Source organism: Phaseolus vulgaris, chromosome 5 (assembly GCF_000499845.2).
Source record: "Phaseolus vulgaris cultivar G19833 chromosome 5, P. vulgaris v2.0, whole genome shotgun sequence".
Classification (NCBI taxonomy): domain Eukaryota; kingdom Viridiplantae; phylum Streptophyta; class Magnoliopsida; order Fabales; family Fabaceae; genus Phaseolus; species Phaseolus vulgaris.
This window is the reverse complement of record NC_023755.2, coordinates 22,610,086-22,628,505: the sequence shown is the minus strand read 5'-3', so window position 1 is coordinate 22,628,505 and position 18,420 is coordinate 22,610,086. Positions and strand designations below refer to the sequence as shown.

The following is an 18,420-nucleotide window of genomic DNA, read 5'->3' as shown; positions in this document are numbered from 1 at the left end:
CTCTCGACGGCGTATCGTACCCTCGGGCATTTTGTCGATACGACGTTTTCTGAGTGTTAACCAGTGGTGCCAGGGTCATCCTCCCATCCTCTGCCACGTGGCTCGATCGCACGGTGCATCCATTCGCGTCGTTTGGCACTATAACTGCAACACTTCCATTTGCGTTGTTTGGCGCTCTAACCGCAATATTTAGTTCTTCCAAATCTTGAACCTGTCCTCATCATTCCTGCGTCTTTCGTAACCTACTTGCACCCTTTCTCTTTTCGCGAAGAGCTCTTCTAGTGTTCGTTCCAACCAGCGTTTTACCCTTGCGCTACCAGCAGGCCACTCTCCTCCAAACCTCCCAGATTCTGTTCAGGCATGTGTTCTCGTGTTCCTCCCCCCAGGGTTAACCCCAAGGACCTGTATACTTGGGCCTCGAGCGAGCTCCTTGACGAGTGCTCGTGCCTGCTTTCTACCCGGGCCATAAGGGAACACAAGGGGGATTCATGCTCCTATGATCACCGTGCCTTCGCGAAGAGGCACGACGACGATATCGCTGTGCTCCCCTGCACTCTAGGGGAGCCAGTATGCGGAGACGAACGGGCCAACGACAGGTCCCCTTCTTTTATTTCTATTAGGTGGTTTTCAAGACCATCGGCGTGCGCCTGCCCTTCTCCATGTTTGAGAGGGAACTGCTGACAGAGATCAACGCTGCTCCGGCCCAGTTATATCCTAATAGCTGGGCTTTTGTCAAGGCTTTTGACATAACCTCTGGGTGACCCTCAGTAACGTTCCTGGCAGGGTTCTCCTGACCCCTTTCCAGAACTCCTTCACTGGGTGGAAGGGCAGGTTCTTCAAAATCTGTTGCTCTGATCTCGTTCCCTCCACCCTAGATGGTGTTCCACTGTACTGGGTGGGGGAGACGAGGGCCCTCAAATCCAAACCCTTCAAGAAGCTAGCCCCGAATGACCAGGTGGTTTGCCGGATCCTTGCTGAGGCGGGAGGTTTCGACTCCGCCACATTGATCAGTTTGGAGTTCAACGCCGGAACCCTAGAGAAGTATATATGTATGGGTCACTGCCCTAGAAACTTCCACCTTTGGTGCTTTCTAACTGTGTGTGTTTTGCTTCATGGTGTCTCTGACACATTTATCTCCCTTGGTCCAGGTTCGAAGATAAACCAAGAGCGGAGGTCACGACTTACCCGGGCCCTGCGGACGGAGAGCGGGGCTTCGTCTTCCTCCCGTGCTGACTCCGGCGGCCATTGAAGAGTGGTTCGTTTGTGTTTTTTGTATGAGCACAGGACTTGTAATGTTTGCCCTATTCGCATTACTCCCATTTATCTCGAACACTGCTTGTAAATTTAATTCTACTATACCATGTTTCCGTAACGCCGCTTTATGGCACACGCCTCATATACTACGCGTTTTTCCTCCGTGATGTTTCTTAGTGGTGCCTGCGCTTGGGCGACGCCTTCTCTTGGCGACGCCTATCGCCACTTCAAACGGGGAAAAGATAAAGACTAAAAACCAAGGCAAGGTTTTTCTCAAACTTGTTTTTTCTTTTATTTGGGTGACCTCATTAAAAAACCCCGGAAAGGGAAAAGAGCATCCCCTTTAACAAGACTGTTACATCGCTGCTTACATAAGTCAACTAAAATAAAACTTCAAGTTGGCTGCATTCCAACTGCGCGGGATGGGACCCCCCTCCAAGGTCTCTAGGTTGTACAAACCGTTGCCCTTAGCCTCGGTAACTCTGAAGGGTCCGGTCCACTTGGGAGACAGCTTATTCTCCAGCTCGTATGGGTGGGCTTTCCTCACAACTAGGTCGCCAATCTAAAACTGTCGTGGCTTTACCTTAGAGCTATATTGTCGCTCTACTCTTCTCTTTACCGCTTGGGCTTTTATTTTGGCTTCCTCCCTGGCTTCGTCTAGTAGATCCTGGTTCACCCGCCTTTCTTCGTTGGATTCTTCAACCACAGTTTTGAAAACATGGTGAGCTTTCGTGTATTTCTACCGGGATCATCGCATTCGACCCATACACCAAACTGAAAGGCGTCTCCATGGTAGAAGATTGGGGCGTGGTATGGTATGCCCATACAATCCTTGGTACTTCCTCCGCCCACGCCCCTTTGGCCTTCTCTAGCCTTCTCTTTAGTCCCCTCAGCAAAACTCTGTTTGCTGACTCTACCTGCCCGTTAGTCTGAGGGTGTTCGACTGATGCGAACACTTGCTTGATGCCTACCTCAGCACACAGGTTTCTCAACTGCTGACTGGCGAACTGGGTTCCATTATCGGATATCAGCCGCCTAGGTACGCCAAAACGGCACACAATGTTCTTCCACACAAAGTGTTGCACCTTGTGCGCAGTGATCTGGGCCACGGGCTCCGCCTCTATCCACTTGGTGAAGTACTCGATGGCAACGACCAAGTACTTCATCTGCCTTATCGCCAGTGGGAACGGACCTAGGATGTTAATCCCCCAGGTATGAAAAGGCCACGGGCTGTATATGGATCGCAGCTCTTCTGGCGGCGCCTTGTGCCAGTCAGCGTGTTTTTGACATTGCTTGCAGCGCTGGGCGTGTCGCGCGCAATCCTCTTTTACCGTTGGCCAGAAGAAGCCTGCGCGTATCACCTTGGAGGCTAAGGACCTTCCCCCTACGTGGCTCCCGCAAATGCCTTCGTGGAGCTCCGCCATTATTCTGGTACACTCGTCGCCACTTACGCATGTTAAGATAGGGTGAGTGAACCCGTGCCTGAACAACACTCCGTCCACCAGAGTGTATCTTGCGGCATTTCTCTTGACCTTCTTACCCTCTTCAAGCTCCACTGGGAGAGCCCCATCCGCCAGGTACCATCTGTATGGTGTCATCCAGGTGTCTCCTTCGGCTAGGGCACATACCTGCATTTGCCTTCCTTCTTCGGGCATGTCTGCGTATGTGCTGATGCGGGCGTCTTCAGCGTATCTTGGGTCAAAGAGCGATGACTCCTTGGACTCCCTCTTGATGTACAGATCTGGAGGACATCCACCCTGTTATCTTTCACGAATGTACGCGGAGCTTTGAGCGTCTCTTGGATCACTGTCCTCTGTCTACCCCCCTTGCCTGAGCTGGCCAGCTTGGCAAGCAGGTCGGCTCTGGCATTCTGCTCCCTTGGGACATGTATCAGCTCAAGAGCGTTAAATGCTCCCTTCAATAGTTGGACGTATTTCAGATACGCCACCATCTGCGGGTCTTTCGCTTGGAACTCACCCGACACCTGCCCAGTAATCAATTGGGAATCGCTTTTCACCAAGAGGTTCTACGCGCCCATCTCCTTGGCCAGGAGCATTCCTGCGATCAAAGCTTCGTATTCAGCCTGATTATTACTTGCCTTAAAGGCGAAGCGCAGAGCTTGCTCAATCAGCACGCCATTGGGTCCCTCTAAGACTATTCCCGCACCACTCCCTTGTTGGTTGGAAGAGCCATCAACCGAGAGCAACCACTGTGAGCCCACCTCCACCTCTTGTTCACCTCCGGGCGAGAGTTCTGCCACAAAATCTGCGTACACCTGTCCTTTGATGGATCCTCTGGGCTCATACTGGATGTCAAACTCCGACAACTCCACCGCCCAGCGCACCATTCGTCCAGCTACGTCAGGTTTTTGCAATACCTTTTGTATAGGGAGGTTCGTCATCACCACCACTGTAAAGCTGTGGAAGTAATGGCAGAGCCTCCTGGCTGAAAACACCACTGCTAACGCTGCCTTCTCCAGCGCCTGGTATCTCGTCTTCGCGCCTTGTAATGCCTTGCTCACGAAATATATGGGCTTTTGACTCTGGTCCTGCTCCTAGACCAGCACAAAGCTGATAGCCCGCTCTGTCACCGTGAAGTACAACCAGAGGGGCACGCCCGTTACCGGTTTGCAGAGGATCGGTGGCGTCGCCAGGTATTCTTTCAACTTAATGAAAGCCGCTTCGCATTCGTCAGTCCATGCAAAGCGACTATTTCTCTTAAGGCACTGGAAATATGGGTGCCCCTTCTCTCCCCCGGCGGAAACAAACCTTGAGAGCGCCGCCATCCGCCCTGTCAGCTGCTGCACTTCCTTTACTGACGTCGGGCTTCGCATGGCGATAATCGCTGCACATTTGTCAGGGTTCGCCTTTATTCCCCTCTCCTTGAGCAGGAAACCTAGGAACTTACCGGCCTCTACCCCGAAGACACACTTCTCGGGGTTTAGCTTGAGGCGGTACTTGGATATAGTGACGAACTACTCCTCTAGGTCCGCCACGTGTTATGCCCTATCCTTCGACGCTACTACCATATCATCCACGTAGGCGTACACATTCCTTCCTAACATGGGCGCTAGGACCTTGTCCATCAGCCTTTGGTATGTGGCGCCTGCGTTTTTCAGCCCAAAAGGCATCACCTTGTAACAGTAACTGCAAGTCTCCGTCATGAATGCAATTTTGCTCTCATCTCTCGGGTGCATTTTGATCTGGTTGTATCCCGAGAACGCATCCAGGAAGCTTAGCACCTTGCAGCCGGATGCACTATCCACCAACGCGTCGATGCTGGGTAGTGGGTACGAGTCCTTCGGGCACGCCTTATTTAAGTCCATGAAGTCCACGCACATCCTCTCTTCGTTAAACTTTCTCCTTCTTTGGCGCACGGGACGGACCGTGGCGTCCATGCTGAGGTGATGACATAGGAAATCCGGGTCGATGCCGGGCATATCCGAGGCAGACCATGCAAAGGCATCCAAATGATGTGAAATTACCTCTGCCACCCCCTCCTGCTCTTCTTGGCTCAGCAAACGCCTTAACTTAAACGTTTTGCCGCCAATCTCCCTCTCCACGGCATTAGCCGCCTGTCGATCCCTGCTATTATCCTGAATGGGCGCCGCCTCTTCCACGGACGCCGTATCGTCAGGTCCTTCCTTCATGAGTGTATCTACCTCGGGCGTCGCCCTCACGGGTGTGGCCACGTCAGGCGTTGTCCCGGCGGACGTCACCTCGATCATCGGTGTGTCCACACTGGGCGGATGCTCGAACACCATGAACACGCTTTTCTTCGTTTTCAGGCTGTTTTCATAACACTTCCGCGCCTCCTGCTAATCCGACTTGATGACTATCACCTTGCCGCTGAGGTCCGGCAGCTTCATCTTCATATGGCGCGTGGAGGCTACTGCGTTCAGCCTATTCAACGCCGGTCTGCCCAACAAAGTGTTGTAGGCGCCAGGCGGAGTGGGCGTTTACGACCAAGTACCGGATGCTTTCAGTATGCGAGGCATCTCCATCCGTGAACGTAGTCCTCAACTCCAGGTAGCCTCGAACTTCCACCTGGTTGTCCGCGAACCCATATAGGCACCCTGTGTAGAGCCTCAAAAGGTCGAGTGACAAACGTAGCTTGTTGAATGTCGACCAGAACATGACGTCTGCTGAACTTCCCTGGTCTACAATAACCCTGTGCACCTTTCTTCCAGCCGTGACAACCGAAATGACCACGGGGTCATTGTCATGCGGCACCACGTCTCGAAGATCCCCTCTCGTGAACACGAGGTCCGATTCCCACGACTCACCCGAGATCCTTTCTTCGATCGAGTTGACCCCCCTCGCATACTTCTTTCGCTGGGAGGCGGTGGGTCCTCCGTCGGAGAAACCTCCAGCAATGGTGTGAACCTCGCCGAGAACGGGCATCTCGTGCGCTTTCTCCTCTGTTGGCGCCGGCAGGGCGGCGGTTGCGGCGGGTTCTGCGACGTAATCCTTCAGAAACCCGCTTCTCACCAGCTCATCAAGCTGGTAACCCAACGAGAGGCAGTTGTCAATGTGATGACCAAAGGCCTCGTGGAACTCGCACCAAGAGTCTTTCCGTGGCCCTAACACCTTGTCAGTTTTCGCTGGTCGCCTCAACCTCTCAGCTATATTGGGCACGGCGATCAGGTCCTTCAATTCCACTACAAAGTTGTATCTCGCCGACCTTACCCTCTCCCTAGCCGGGCGATCGCCCCCTGCTGGACCCCGGGGTGGGGTTTTCTCGTTTCATAGGGGTGTCTCCCCTCTGACTTCTTCCTTCCCGTCGTGGTCTCGTTGACCCTGACAGGCTGAACCCGCGTGTGTGCCCTCGGGCGTGGGGGCACAACGCTGGTCCGCTTCTCGCATAACTCTCCTTCAGAGGCGATATATTCCACTGCCCGACGCCGGATTTCAGCAAAAGTCCTTGGGCGATTGCGAATAATAGATTCGCAAAAAGGGTCGGGACACACGCCTTTCCTAAAGGCATACACAATCATGGGCTCCTCCGACGTGCCCACTTTCACCACTTGGGACTCGAAACGGTTGATATACTACTTCAAACTCTCCCCTTGGTATTGCTTCACATCAAACAGATCGTAGGAGACCGGCGGCGGGGCCCTGTTCACCAAGTATTGCTCTCTGAACAACTGGGACAGCTGCTGAAAAGAGGTGATATGGCCGCTGGGAAGGTTGATAAACCAATCCATGGCCATTCCTGTCAAAGTGCTCATGAAGAGCTTGCATATTGCGGCGTCAAAGCCGCCTACTAACACCATTTGTGTGTGGAACGCCGTGAGATGCGCCTCGGGGTCCTCCATCCCGGTGAAAATCGCCTTGGGCCTTGCGAAGGTGTTGGGGATCGTCGCATCTAGGATCTCCTGCGAGAAGGGAGTGGAAAACTCCCTTGGTGGGGTGAGATGCTCCATCTCTTCGTTCTTGCGTTGCCCCTGGTTGTTCCTCAGACTCCGGCGCAACTCCTCATTAACGCGACGGAACTCTTCGTTCCTCACATGCGAGGCGTCGAGATCCGCCTGCATGCGTTCTTGTTCTATCTTCGAATCCGCCATATCATCCTGCAGCCCCCGCATTATCTCCAGGACCTGCTGCATGGACATTTCTTCTCCCGCAGCGCGTGCAGTACCCCGTCTAGTGGTGGCCATTCTTCACTGTTTTCTCAATCGTTATCGTGACCTGATAGATCCTTTCAAACTTGCGATGAGACCAATGTTTTATATCGGCCCCATGGTGGGCGCCAAATGTTCCGTCCGGTTGACCTGGGACGTCTTCGTGCGCGACCTCAACCGTCAGCTAGGGACTCCTTCCCACTGGTTACCTGTGGATTCCTGCAAAGAAGGACAAAAGGTCGCCCTAGCGGCTGTTTGCACTCCGACGCTCAAGTCAGCCAGCAAGAAACACCAAAAACTCTACACCTCCGTATCGGAGCACCGTGTATGGCACTCTGAAGGTGGTAAAAGGAAATTGTGTCTAGTGTCTATTTTCTCATTCTGGCCAAAATCCTTCCCTAGTCCCTTGTGCGTAACCTCAAGGCTCGAGCAAGCAACTAGAGTGTTTCTCGAAAATTAGCCAAAAGTTCGAACCCCGTTTCCAACATTCAAAGCGCTATTTAAGCTACTCCCGCATTCAAAGCGCCTTAAAGCGCATTTAATTATAAAACGTATCGCATTTAAGACGTTTAAAACGCTTGAGAGCATTTATAGTACCTTAAACGCTCAAAACGGAAACTGTATTAAATAACTTTAATTACCTTGTACCTGACAAAATGGCGTTTCTATTTTGACCTGGCTGTTGCACACGTGGAGGGCCTCACAGCGCCGTGACCCCATTTGAGGGTATCTCCTCGTGTGAGTCCTCCTACTTGGGAGTGCATCTGCGCTAGAGGTGACTTTTTGGGTGTCAACTCATGCCCCCAAACATCTAGTCACTCACTTTGAGAGCGTATCTGCCTTCCTCTCGTGACCCTCCTCTTGAGTCGTATCTATCCCAAGGGCGTCTCTGGGGCGGCAGGGGCACTTCGCGAGTCAGGCTGCCCTACACTGGCGCTATTATTATGGCCTTGAAGTCACCTTTCTCTTCTCTTTATTACTACCCCAGATTATCGGGACTTGAGGCCTTCCCACGGCATCGCTCCCTCCACGGTCTTTCCTACCCATGGGTATCGGGGAGCCACACTGTGATTGCCTTGCCTTTGTGAGATCTGACCCTAGCGACGCCCTGGTTGGACGACGCCTTAACTGGGCGATGCCTTCACTTAGGCAACACCTTACCTAGGCAACGCTTCCTTTTGGCGACGCTGGCACTTGGCGTCTCTTCACCTAGGCGACGCCTTACGTTGACTTTGACCCCGACGTTGACTTTGACCTGGACTTTGTCAACGCCCGGATACGGGACGGTACAGGGAACTTGTTTAGGTTCTTTCTCTAAGAAAAAAAATGCAAAAGTTGAAGCCTATTGAGTTTTAAATTTTTTTAAATATTTGGTATTTATCATTTTTCAATTATTTTAGGATTTATGTGTATTTAAAAAATTCATTATAAAACGCAATCCATTTAAAAAAATACAAAAAAAAATGAAATTAATAAGGATTTAAAGAATCCTGGAAATAACGGGATTTATAGAATCATAAAAAAAATGGATCTTTCTAGAATTACTCAAAACCTTTTAAAAAAAACGTTAAATATAACCTCAACTAATTTTTATTTTATGTATGTTTTTATTTTTTAATTGATTATTTATAAAAACAATAAAATTATATATTTTAATGTAATAAAAATGTAGAATAAAGTTTATTTGACACGTAGTAGTAAAAAAATAACCACTCTACAATCATTTTTGAAATAAAATATTATATTATAATAAAATAATAATTTTTTAATGTGAAAACTGGTATAAAGTATTATTGTCTTTTAGCTTACGAAAACAAATTTGGAGGATGATAAAGAATCATTTTGGAAGTCACATCGATCATTAAATATAACAACAACATGTAAGTTAAAACATGAATAAACGTAAATTGAACACATACAATAATGTGTTCACATATAGATCTTATCATATCATGATTCTCACACAAAACATAACGTGAAGAAGAAATAGGCATTTACCTTGATCCATGAGTGATCCTAATTGAGCAGTCACTTTATCTCCTTTATCCCAATCTATCTCTTGCAATTTCATTCTTGTCTCACACTTTCGTGATGGTTAACAGTGAGACAACTATTATTTGCAGAGACAGAACCTTATAACCTTTAGTACCCAATCTCCATCAGATGTAGGTTTTCATTAGGTATATCATCAGATATATATTTCTCACATTAACCAATGGGCCTTTAATTCTATTATTATTATTATTAAATCATATTTGGGCCAAAGCCCAAACTCTAAGTCATGTGAGTCACTTTATATAAATTAATTTACATAATTTCTTACATTCTCCCACTTGACTCATATGAGTTATAATACTTTCATGATTTAATAATGACATAAATGCGCATTTAAAAGGCCTTACATAAATTGGTTCTATCATTATTCATAATCAAGAATACAGAAATAATAAGAGTCATGGCGGTTACATGTCATTTGAATCAACACATTTCCTTCCATGTACTACTATATCATTTCTTCTCCTTAATATGACTTTATAGTGAGAAATCCATAATAGGTTCAAACATAATGTCATTGTCATCAATAACAACATAATTTGTTTTCCACACCATAATAACGTAATTTGCATGCATATTCATAAAGTAGAAAACAACATAAATTTCAGAAACTTTATTTATCAATGAGCTCAGAGTGTCAAATAAGCATTAACAACATTCATAATTCACTAGTAAACATAATGCCCATATTTACAACATGACCAGTAAATGTTTTGGGCGGTAACCCTTTTTTCAAAGGGTCAGCAATCATAAGATCAGTGCTAATATGTTCTATTGACACTTTATGTTTCTGAACTTCTTCTTTAACGGCAAAGTATTTCAATTCCATATGTTTAGCACCTTTGGAATACTTGTCGTTTTTAGAAAAGAAGACTGTTGCGGAGTTATCACAATAAATTTTCAGCGGCTTGGCAATACTGTCAACAATTCCAAGTCCTGAAATAAAATTCCGCAACCAATTAGCCTGAACTGTGGCCTCAAAGCATGCCACAAATTCAGCCTCCATAGTGGACGCATCGATGACTGATTGCTTCACACTTTTCCATGAAATCGCTCCTCCGGCTAAAAGATACACATAACCAAATGTAGACTTTCGTGTATCCACACAGCTAGCAAAATCTGAATTTGTATATCCAATCACCTCAAGGTGATCAGATCTTTTATAAGTAAGCATGTGATCCTTCGTTCCTTGTAAGTATCTTAAAACTTTCTTTGCAGCTTTCCAATGATCCAATCCTGGATTACTCTGGTATCTACCAAGCATACCAACTGCAAAACTAATATATGGTCGTGTACAAGTTTGAGCATACATTAAACTCCCAACAATAGATGCATAAGGTATATTCTCCATCTGTTTCCGTTCCAAGTCATTTTTTGGACATTGCATGAGACTAAATTTGTCTCCTTTCTGTATTGGAACAGGAGATGTTGAACATTTATCCATTCTGAATCTCTCTAAAACTTTATTAATATATGCTTTCTGAGACAAACCTAACAGTCCTTGTGATCTGTCATGGAATATTTCAATTCCTATCACATAGTATGCCTCACCCATATCTTTCATCTCAAAGTTATTAGAGAGAAACTTCTTAGTCTCACTTAATAGACCAAGATCATTAGTTGCAAGCAAGATATCATCAACATACAGAATCAGGAATATAAACTTGCTCCCACTGACCTTCAGGTATATACACCGATCAACGACGTTTTCCTTAAACCCAAAGGACACAATAGTATCATTGAACTTAAGATACCATTGCCTAGAAGCTTGTTTAAGCCCGTATATTGATTTCTTAAGTTTACACACCATGTGTTCCTTTCCTTCTTCAATGAACCCCACTGGTTGGTCCATATAAACATCCTCTTCTAAATCCCCATTCAGAAAAGCAGTTTTGACATCCATCTGATGCAACTCAAGATCATAATGAGCTACTAATGTCATGATAATTCTAAAGGAATCTTTCTTAGAAACAGGTGAAAATGTCTCCTTATAATCAATGCCATCCTTTTGAGTAAAACCTTTGGCAACAAGTCGGGCCTTGTAACGTTCGATATTGCCATGAGAGTCACGTTTAGTCTTAAAGACCCATTTACACCCGACTCTCTTGCATCCTTCTGGCAATTCTATAAGGTCCCATACATCATTCTGTGCCATTGATTTAAGCTCATCTTTCATGGCATCTAACCACTTATCAAAATTATCATCATTGACGGCGTCTGAAAATGAAACTGGATCATTATCAATACTTAAGTCATTTTCTGACTCTTGTAGATAAACCACATAATCATTCGAAACAGCAAACTTTCTTTCTCTTTGAGATCTTCTTAATACTATTTCTTGTGGTTGTTCTACTACAGGTTCATTGTTTTCTTCATGATCATTAATTTGTTGTTCTTCTTCATCGTTGCGTGACTCAACTACATTAGGAACAACAATACTTGAAGTAAAGGTACCAGTTAAAGGAACTTGTACTCTAACTTCCTTAATCTCCACATTTTGTGAAGTATTACTCCCATTGGTTTCACCATTTTCAATGAACCGTGCATTTCCAGATTCAACAATTCTTGTGTTATGGGTAGGACAGTAAAACATATACCCTTTTGACTTTGCTGGATAACCAATGAAATATCCACTGATTGTTCTTGCATCCAATTTCTTCTCTTGCGGATTGTATATTCTAACTTCTGCCTGACATCCCCAAACATGCAGGTGTCTCAAACTGGGTTTCCTTCCTGTCACAATTCAAAAGGTGTCTTTTGAAACTGCCTTACTAGGAACCCTGTTCAACAGATACATGGCAGTTTTTTAAAGCATACATCCACAATGAAACAGGTACAGTTGACTTACTTAACATGCTCCTAACCATATCCATTAAGGTTCGATTACGCCTTTCTAAAACACCATTTTGTTGTGGTGTACCTGGCATTGTGTATTGAGCACAAATACGACGTCTCTCAAGGAACTTAGCAAACGGACCAGGGTGTTGTCCACTTTCATCATATTTTCCATAATATTCACCACCTCTATCTGACCTGACAATTTTCACCTTTCTGTCTAATTGCCTTTCCACTTCATTTATATAAACTTCCAAGGCATTCACCGCTTGCGATTTTTCATGCAGTAAATAGACATAACCATAACGTGAAAAAACATCAATGAAGGTGATAAAATACCTTTCTTTATTGAAAGAACTTGCATCAAAAGTTCCACATATATCATTGTGTATAATTTCAAGAAGCTGAGTACTTCTTATGGCTCCCTTCTTTGTGTGTTTTGTTTGTTTTCTTTAATACAATCCACACATACATTCAGATCAGTAAAATCCAAACTTGGAAGTATTTCATACTTTACCAATCTCTTCATCCTTTCTTTAGAAATATGTCCCAAACGTTTGTGCCACTAGAAAGCAGAACATTCATTCACCAAACTTCATTTAGTGCCAACATTATGATGCGAGGTCATAAGAGTTTCAGCATATAGTTTATCGAGATTCAATCTATATAATCCATCATAAAGAGTACCAGATCCAATAGACTTAAGTCTTGCCGCAATATAAGTCATTTTAATGACATGTTAGTGCATAGTACGAGAACCATCAAATTCCATGGTGGTTAATATACTCATTAATGTCCCAACAAGAGACTTATCAGTAGTTTGGGAGCGCTCTTCCACAAATTTCATAAATTCTTTTGCACCATCAGTTTTGGGAAGATCAGACTTAATATTACTTGCTATGCTCATTCGCATAAAGATACAAGAACAATACTTGATCACACATGCTTAACATTAATACTTTGAGTCATAAACTAAACATACTATACAGATTCAGAAAACATTCTATGTATACTAATGTTCTCCTTTGGGAGATTCCTTAATACACAAAACATAATGATGCTAATAGTATTAACTTTATTTGGCAAGATATATGCATTAACTAGAAACACTTGTTATCTTTGGATATACAAGCAAAACTAATAACACATACTCACTACCAACAATCATATCCATCAATTATAAGGACAACTAATCAACCTTTGGGTGATCCAAAATGCCCTATAATAATGAATTTCCATTTACCCATATACTTCATAATTTAGCATCCATTCTATAGGTAATTGGAATAAAATTTATCAGTAATCTAGAATTAAATAAAACTTAAAGATTTGATCACTTTGGTGATTAACAAATCTATCATACAAATAATTCCAGAAATTATATCATTGATTGAAATAAAATTCATCCATAATTTGGAATTAAATAAAACTTAAAGATTTGATCACTTTGGTGATTACAAATCTATCATACAAATAATTCCATAAATAATATCATTATATGAAATAAAATTTCATCCATAATTTGGAATTAAATAAAACTTAAAGATTTAATCACTTTGGTGATTACAAATCTATCATACAAATAATTCCATAAATAATATCATTATATGAAATAAAATTTCATCCATAATTTGAAATTAAATAAAACTTAAAGATTTGATCACTTTGGTGATTACAAATCCATCATACAAGTAATTCCAAAATTTCAATTTAAAATTAAATACATAAAGCGGAAAAATAATTTTCCATTCCTCACTTTCAATCAATTAATTAAACTTTAATTTAATGAACATAATAAAATTTCACTAAAACTTTAATTTAATGCAAATAAAATTACATTAAAACATAATAAAATTTCATTAAAACTTTAATTAAACTTTAATTTAATTCAAATTGAATTAATTAATAATAATAACATAATAAAATTAGAATTAAAACTTTAATTAAACATTAATCAAAATAAAATAAATAAAAATAAAAATAATGAAACATGACATTAGGTGCAGAGAATTACTCTCACTATTTTATTTATTTATATATTGTTTCATTATTTTATATTATAATACAATTATCATTATTTTATATTATAATACAAATATCATTATTTTATATTATAATACAATTCCCCGTTCACTTTATCATGAAACCCTAGAAAAAAAACATAGCCACCATTTTTCACTTTATCATCAAAGGGGTGTCAACCATAACTAAATGTGCCCCGGAAAAAGATGATTGCAGTTTCATCTTTCTTCAATTGAATTAAAAAAAAAAGGACATAAAGAGGCACACTCCATAAACCCCTAATTTTAAAATTAGGGTTTTTCAATTGGGATTAATTAAAATTAGGGTTCTTTAATTTTGATGATTTAGGACAATTAGGGAACTATCATAGAGGAATGAAAATCTTAATTTATAAACCCTAATTTTAAATTAGGGTTCTTAAATTGGGAATAATTTTTAAAATTAGGGTTATTCAAATTTTGGAAAAACATTAATGGAGAATAACAAAAATGAGCAACAAGGCTCTGATACCACATGTAAGTTAAAACATGAATAAACGTAAATTGAACACATACAATAATGTGTTCACATATAGATCTTATCATATCATGATTCTCACACAATCATACAATCAAGGAATAGGCACTTACATTGATCCATGAGTGATCCTAATTGAGCATTTACTTTATCTCCTTTATCCCAATCTATCTCTTGCAATTCCGTTCTTGTCTCACACTTTCGTGATGGTTAACAGTGAGACAACTATTATTTGCATAGACAGAACCCTATAACCTTTAGTACCCAGTCTCCATCAGATGTAGGTTTTCATTAGGTATATCATCAAATATATATTTCTCACATTAACCAATGGGCCTTTAATTCTATTATTATTATTATTAAATCATATTTGGGCCAAAGCCCAAACTCTAAGTCATGTGAGTCACTTTATAGAAATTAATTTACATAATTTCTTACACAACAATCATAACTATTAAAACATAAACAATGTCATAATAACATTTAATTAAACTTAAAATAACTAAATCATACTTTCACTTCATAAATAACAAATCTAGGTTCTTCGTTCATACATTCAAATATCGGAGTATATATTTAGAATCACAATAACAAAAACTTGTGTAACTCTAAAATCTGAACTTGTCTTTTCCGATTTTCCGGGAAAACACTCAATCCCACAACATGGGACCATTAAGCAGAAACAGAAAGAAAGACAATCCAATATCTTTTCTTTATTTTTATTCTTTTTACATTTTTTTTATTATTCTCCTTTCAAGGAAAAATAATATTTCCTTAACATTTTCCAATGAAAATATTCATCAAACAAGAATCAGATTATAACTAGAAAGAAATTTTTATTTTTTTTTTGTAAATATGAATCTCACATAAAAAGATAGAATAATGTTAAAATGGTATTATGGCACGTTTAAACTGGTTGAAGAGAAATTGTTAAAATAACATTTTTTTTAAATTAATGATTTTTCTTTTACATAAAGAAGTTTCAGATAAGGCCATCTTCTACCACTCAAAGCAACACTTGATAAAATATAAATTACATAATAAACACTGAAAATAAGTGTTTTATGATGAAAAGTATCAGCACTTCATTGATTTTCTCTACCATCAGAAATAGTAAACACTGTAAAGATAAAAAAAAAATAGTAGTATATTTAAACATTTTATGTAAAAATTGCACTTTCTACAGTAAACAAGTATAACTTGTCGGCTTTCAGAGGAGAGACGAAAAGATTGTAGAACAGAAGGATAAGTATCTCAAAAACAAAACAAAAAGAAAGAAGAAAGTAATTAACAAAAACATAGATTATATTATATATGTATTACATATATTGTGACACGTTAAGAAATGAGAATATTAAGGTGGTGCTCATCTGTAAGACTTCAGAGTGGCTCCACAAAATGTACAAATAATAGCTTTCCAAGATTTGCAGTAAAACGGAATGTAGCAAAATCTGGTTTGTGTCATCATATCCGCCACGCTGGCTCCGCCGCCGCACCGCGAGCACGTCCCTGCCGCCGGCTTGCTCCGTCGTACCTTCCTCCTCTGATCCACCAGAAAACAGAAACACACCATCTCTGTTGGATCCACCAAGTCTTACGTTGTTCTGTTTCACTCTTTCTCTCTGGTCTTTGGTCTTGTTTTGAAAAATTGTATATACTTGAACGAAGAGAGACTTTAATGGCTGCGTGTGCCTACCCATAATATGTCAATTCAAAACGGTTATTTATAGTAAGGGAAATGAAATCAACTGATTGGGGCGAGGGAACTGAATTTGGTTGCATTGGATGAACGACACGTGTTGAAGAAAGTTGATGGATGCACGACACGTGAGTTACTTTTTCACGTATTGATTGGAATGGATGGCTTTTTGGTTGAAATATGGTGAGTAATGATGGCTAAACATTTGGCACGTGAAGTTACGGTTGTGAATGAGTAAATGAGAGTAAAGAAGGTGTAGATAATTGTTTGTTGTGAGATATACTATCAATGGAGTTGTTTCCATCACCAAATGCTTATACATGATGAATATGACTACACTATTGTGTTTCAAAACAAGTAGAGGTAAAAGAAGTTCATGAGAAAAAGTAGTTTGTTTGGTTGAACAAAATAGAAAAAAAAACTTTTGGTCTTATTTTAAAACAAAATATTAGGAAATGAAAGAGAAAATTGTAGGATTTATTTAGAATCATAGATTAATCTTTGTTGTTTTTTCCTAGTTCATTTGCTATATATGTATTAAGGGTTTTCTTTAACGTGTGATATATGTATTTGTAGTGAAGAAGACTTTAAAACACGAACAAAATTGATTTTTCGAGACGTGAGTAATCACTGTCTATAAGAACTTATCCGCGTTGTATTGCTCAAGCCTCCCAGAATACTACAGGAATATTTTAGAAATTTTCGAGTATCAGAGCTGGCAAGTTACTCTTTAAAAGAGTAATAATCTAATAAAGCCATAAAAATATTTATAAAAAATAATGAGAGAGAAAGAAAAAGGATGAAAATGTGGATGAAGAGGAAAGGTGCACGGTGGTGGTGAAGAAGATGAAGAAGAGAGCGTGAGTGAAAGAAGATGTGTTTTCTGAAGCAAAAGGATGCGGTATTTATAGATGGAGAGACTAAAATGCCGCATCTTCAAACCCTAAATGAGTAGTCATGGTCGTCGGAGATGGAGAAAGACCCGCATGAATGGAGGAGCCAACCACCCACGACTCTTACAACGTTCTCAAAATTTCACACGACTAAGAGTGCAGAGGTGTGAGTGTTCCCAATCGTGCGACTAGGATTCAGGGTGGAGGAGACAACGTCGCGCGATAATCTTGGAGTAGATCCAGTCTTCGCCGAACTTCCACAATCTTCTCCAACATCACGGAAGAACTTTACTTTAGGGTTTTATCACATACTCTGTTTTCTGTTTCACACACTCTAGTTTTTCATTTTTATTTTGCTATATTAGATTCTGTTTTACAACAATATTAAGGGTTTTTTTACCATGTAAATGAGGAGAAAAATAATATTTCCTTCTCTTCTATATTTTATTTTATCATATTTTCTTTTAAGCACTCTAAAAACTATCATTTTTTTAATCTATTTTCTCTTTTCTTTCATTTGTGTTCTATCATGCTTCACTCCTTTCCATTTTTAGTTTATGATAGGATGAATAGTGAGTCCCTTCATGATATTTGAACCATGATGTCTTAGTGCTAATATGTTTGAATTTTTAAAGATTAAAAGTCCTTTCTTTATATCTTTTGAGATTATTTATTTTTCTATTAAGTCACTTAATGAAGGTTATTATGATTGTTAACATATCTATCTAAATATAATATATGCATACTAATTAAAAAATATATAAATTTTTGGGTATGTTAGAAAAAAAATCAAAATATGATACTATTAAAAGGTTCGTTCTAAAGCAGTATATTATATATTTTCTGGTGAGACTTCCCTTTGGTTAATTAATTAATGTGTGTAAGAATTTCTTTCATTAAGGCATACGTTGAATATTTTCATTATTACATGACACTATTTGCACACATAGTTTCGCGTTGCAGGTTTTTAATAGTAATTCTATTCGATCAATTTTCAACCTTTAAGATCTTTATTATTGTCTAGTTTATAAAGTTATTTTTGGACTCTAGCTATTTATATTAATTGAGGTTGTCTATTTTAAAATATTTTTATATTGGTTATTTAAATATTCTATGTTGGTTGTATATGTAGAAGGTTAAGGAAAAAAACATTTCAATTTTTTTATAATATATGTCTTAATGAGGATATATATATATATATATAATTATTTTATTTAATGGAAAATCATTAGTCTTAACATCTATAAATATAAATATAGAGGTTGAAGATCTAAAACTTTTTTAAGAGTTTGTTAGCACAATGACTCTAATTAGGTTTTATCTGAATCCAATAAAGAGGACAACTTAAAAATCAATAATTGTACAAAGTATCTTATAAAAAACCTGCACACCATGGACAATAACTACAACTTTAACCAGAAGATTACAAGAGGATTGAGACTCAACTTACCTTAGCATGCCCAAGTCCTAATCATATTGGGTTAGACTTGTTTAAATATTTGTGTGGAGTATCTTGGGATTTC

At 40.5% G+C, this 18,420-nt stretch overlaps 1 protein-coding gene across 1 annotated transcript; it reads right to left on the bottom strand.

Moving 5' to 3' along the window:
• Positions 1-15,438: 15,438 nt before the first annotated feature.
• On the bottom strand, positions 15,439-16,014 carry LOC137834457 (uncharacterized). The gene has a single exon (XM_068642505.1). It carries the CDS (start codon positions 15,876-15,878, stop codon positions 15,672-15,674), a length of 207 nt encoding a protein of 68 aa, XP_068498606.1. The 5' UTR covers positions 15,879-16,014; the 3' UTR covers positions 15,439-15,671.
• Between the last annotated feature and the right edge of the window lie 2,406 nt (positions 16,015-18,420).

Coding starts and splice junctions, on each gene's coding strand:
- LOC137834457 (XM_068642505.1), bottom strand. CDS start 15,878: ATGGTGTGTTTCTGTTTTCTGGTGGATCAGAGGAGGAAGGTACGACGG.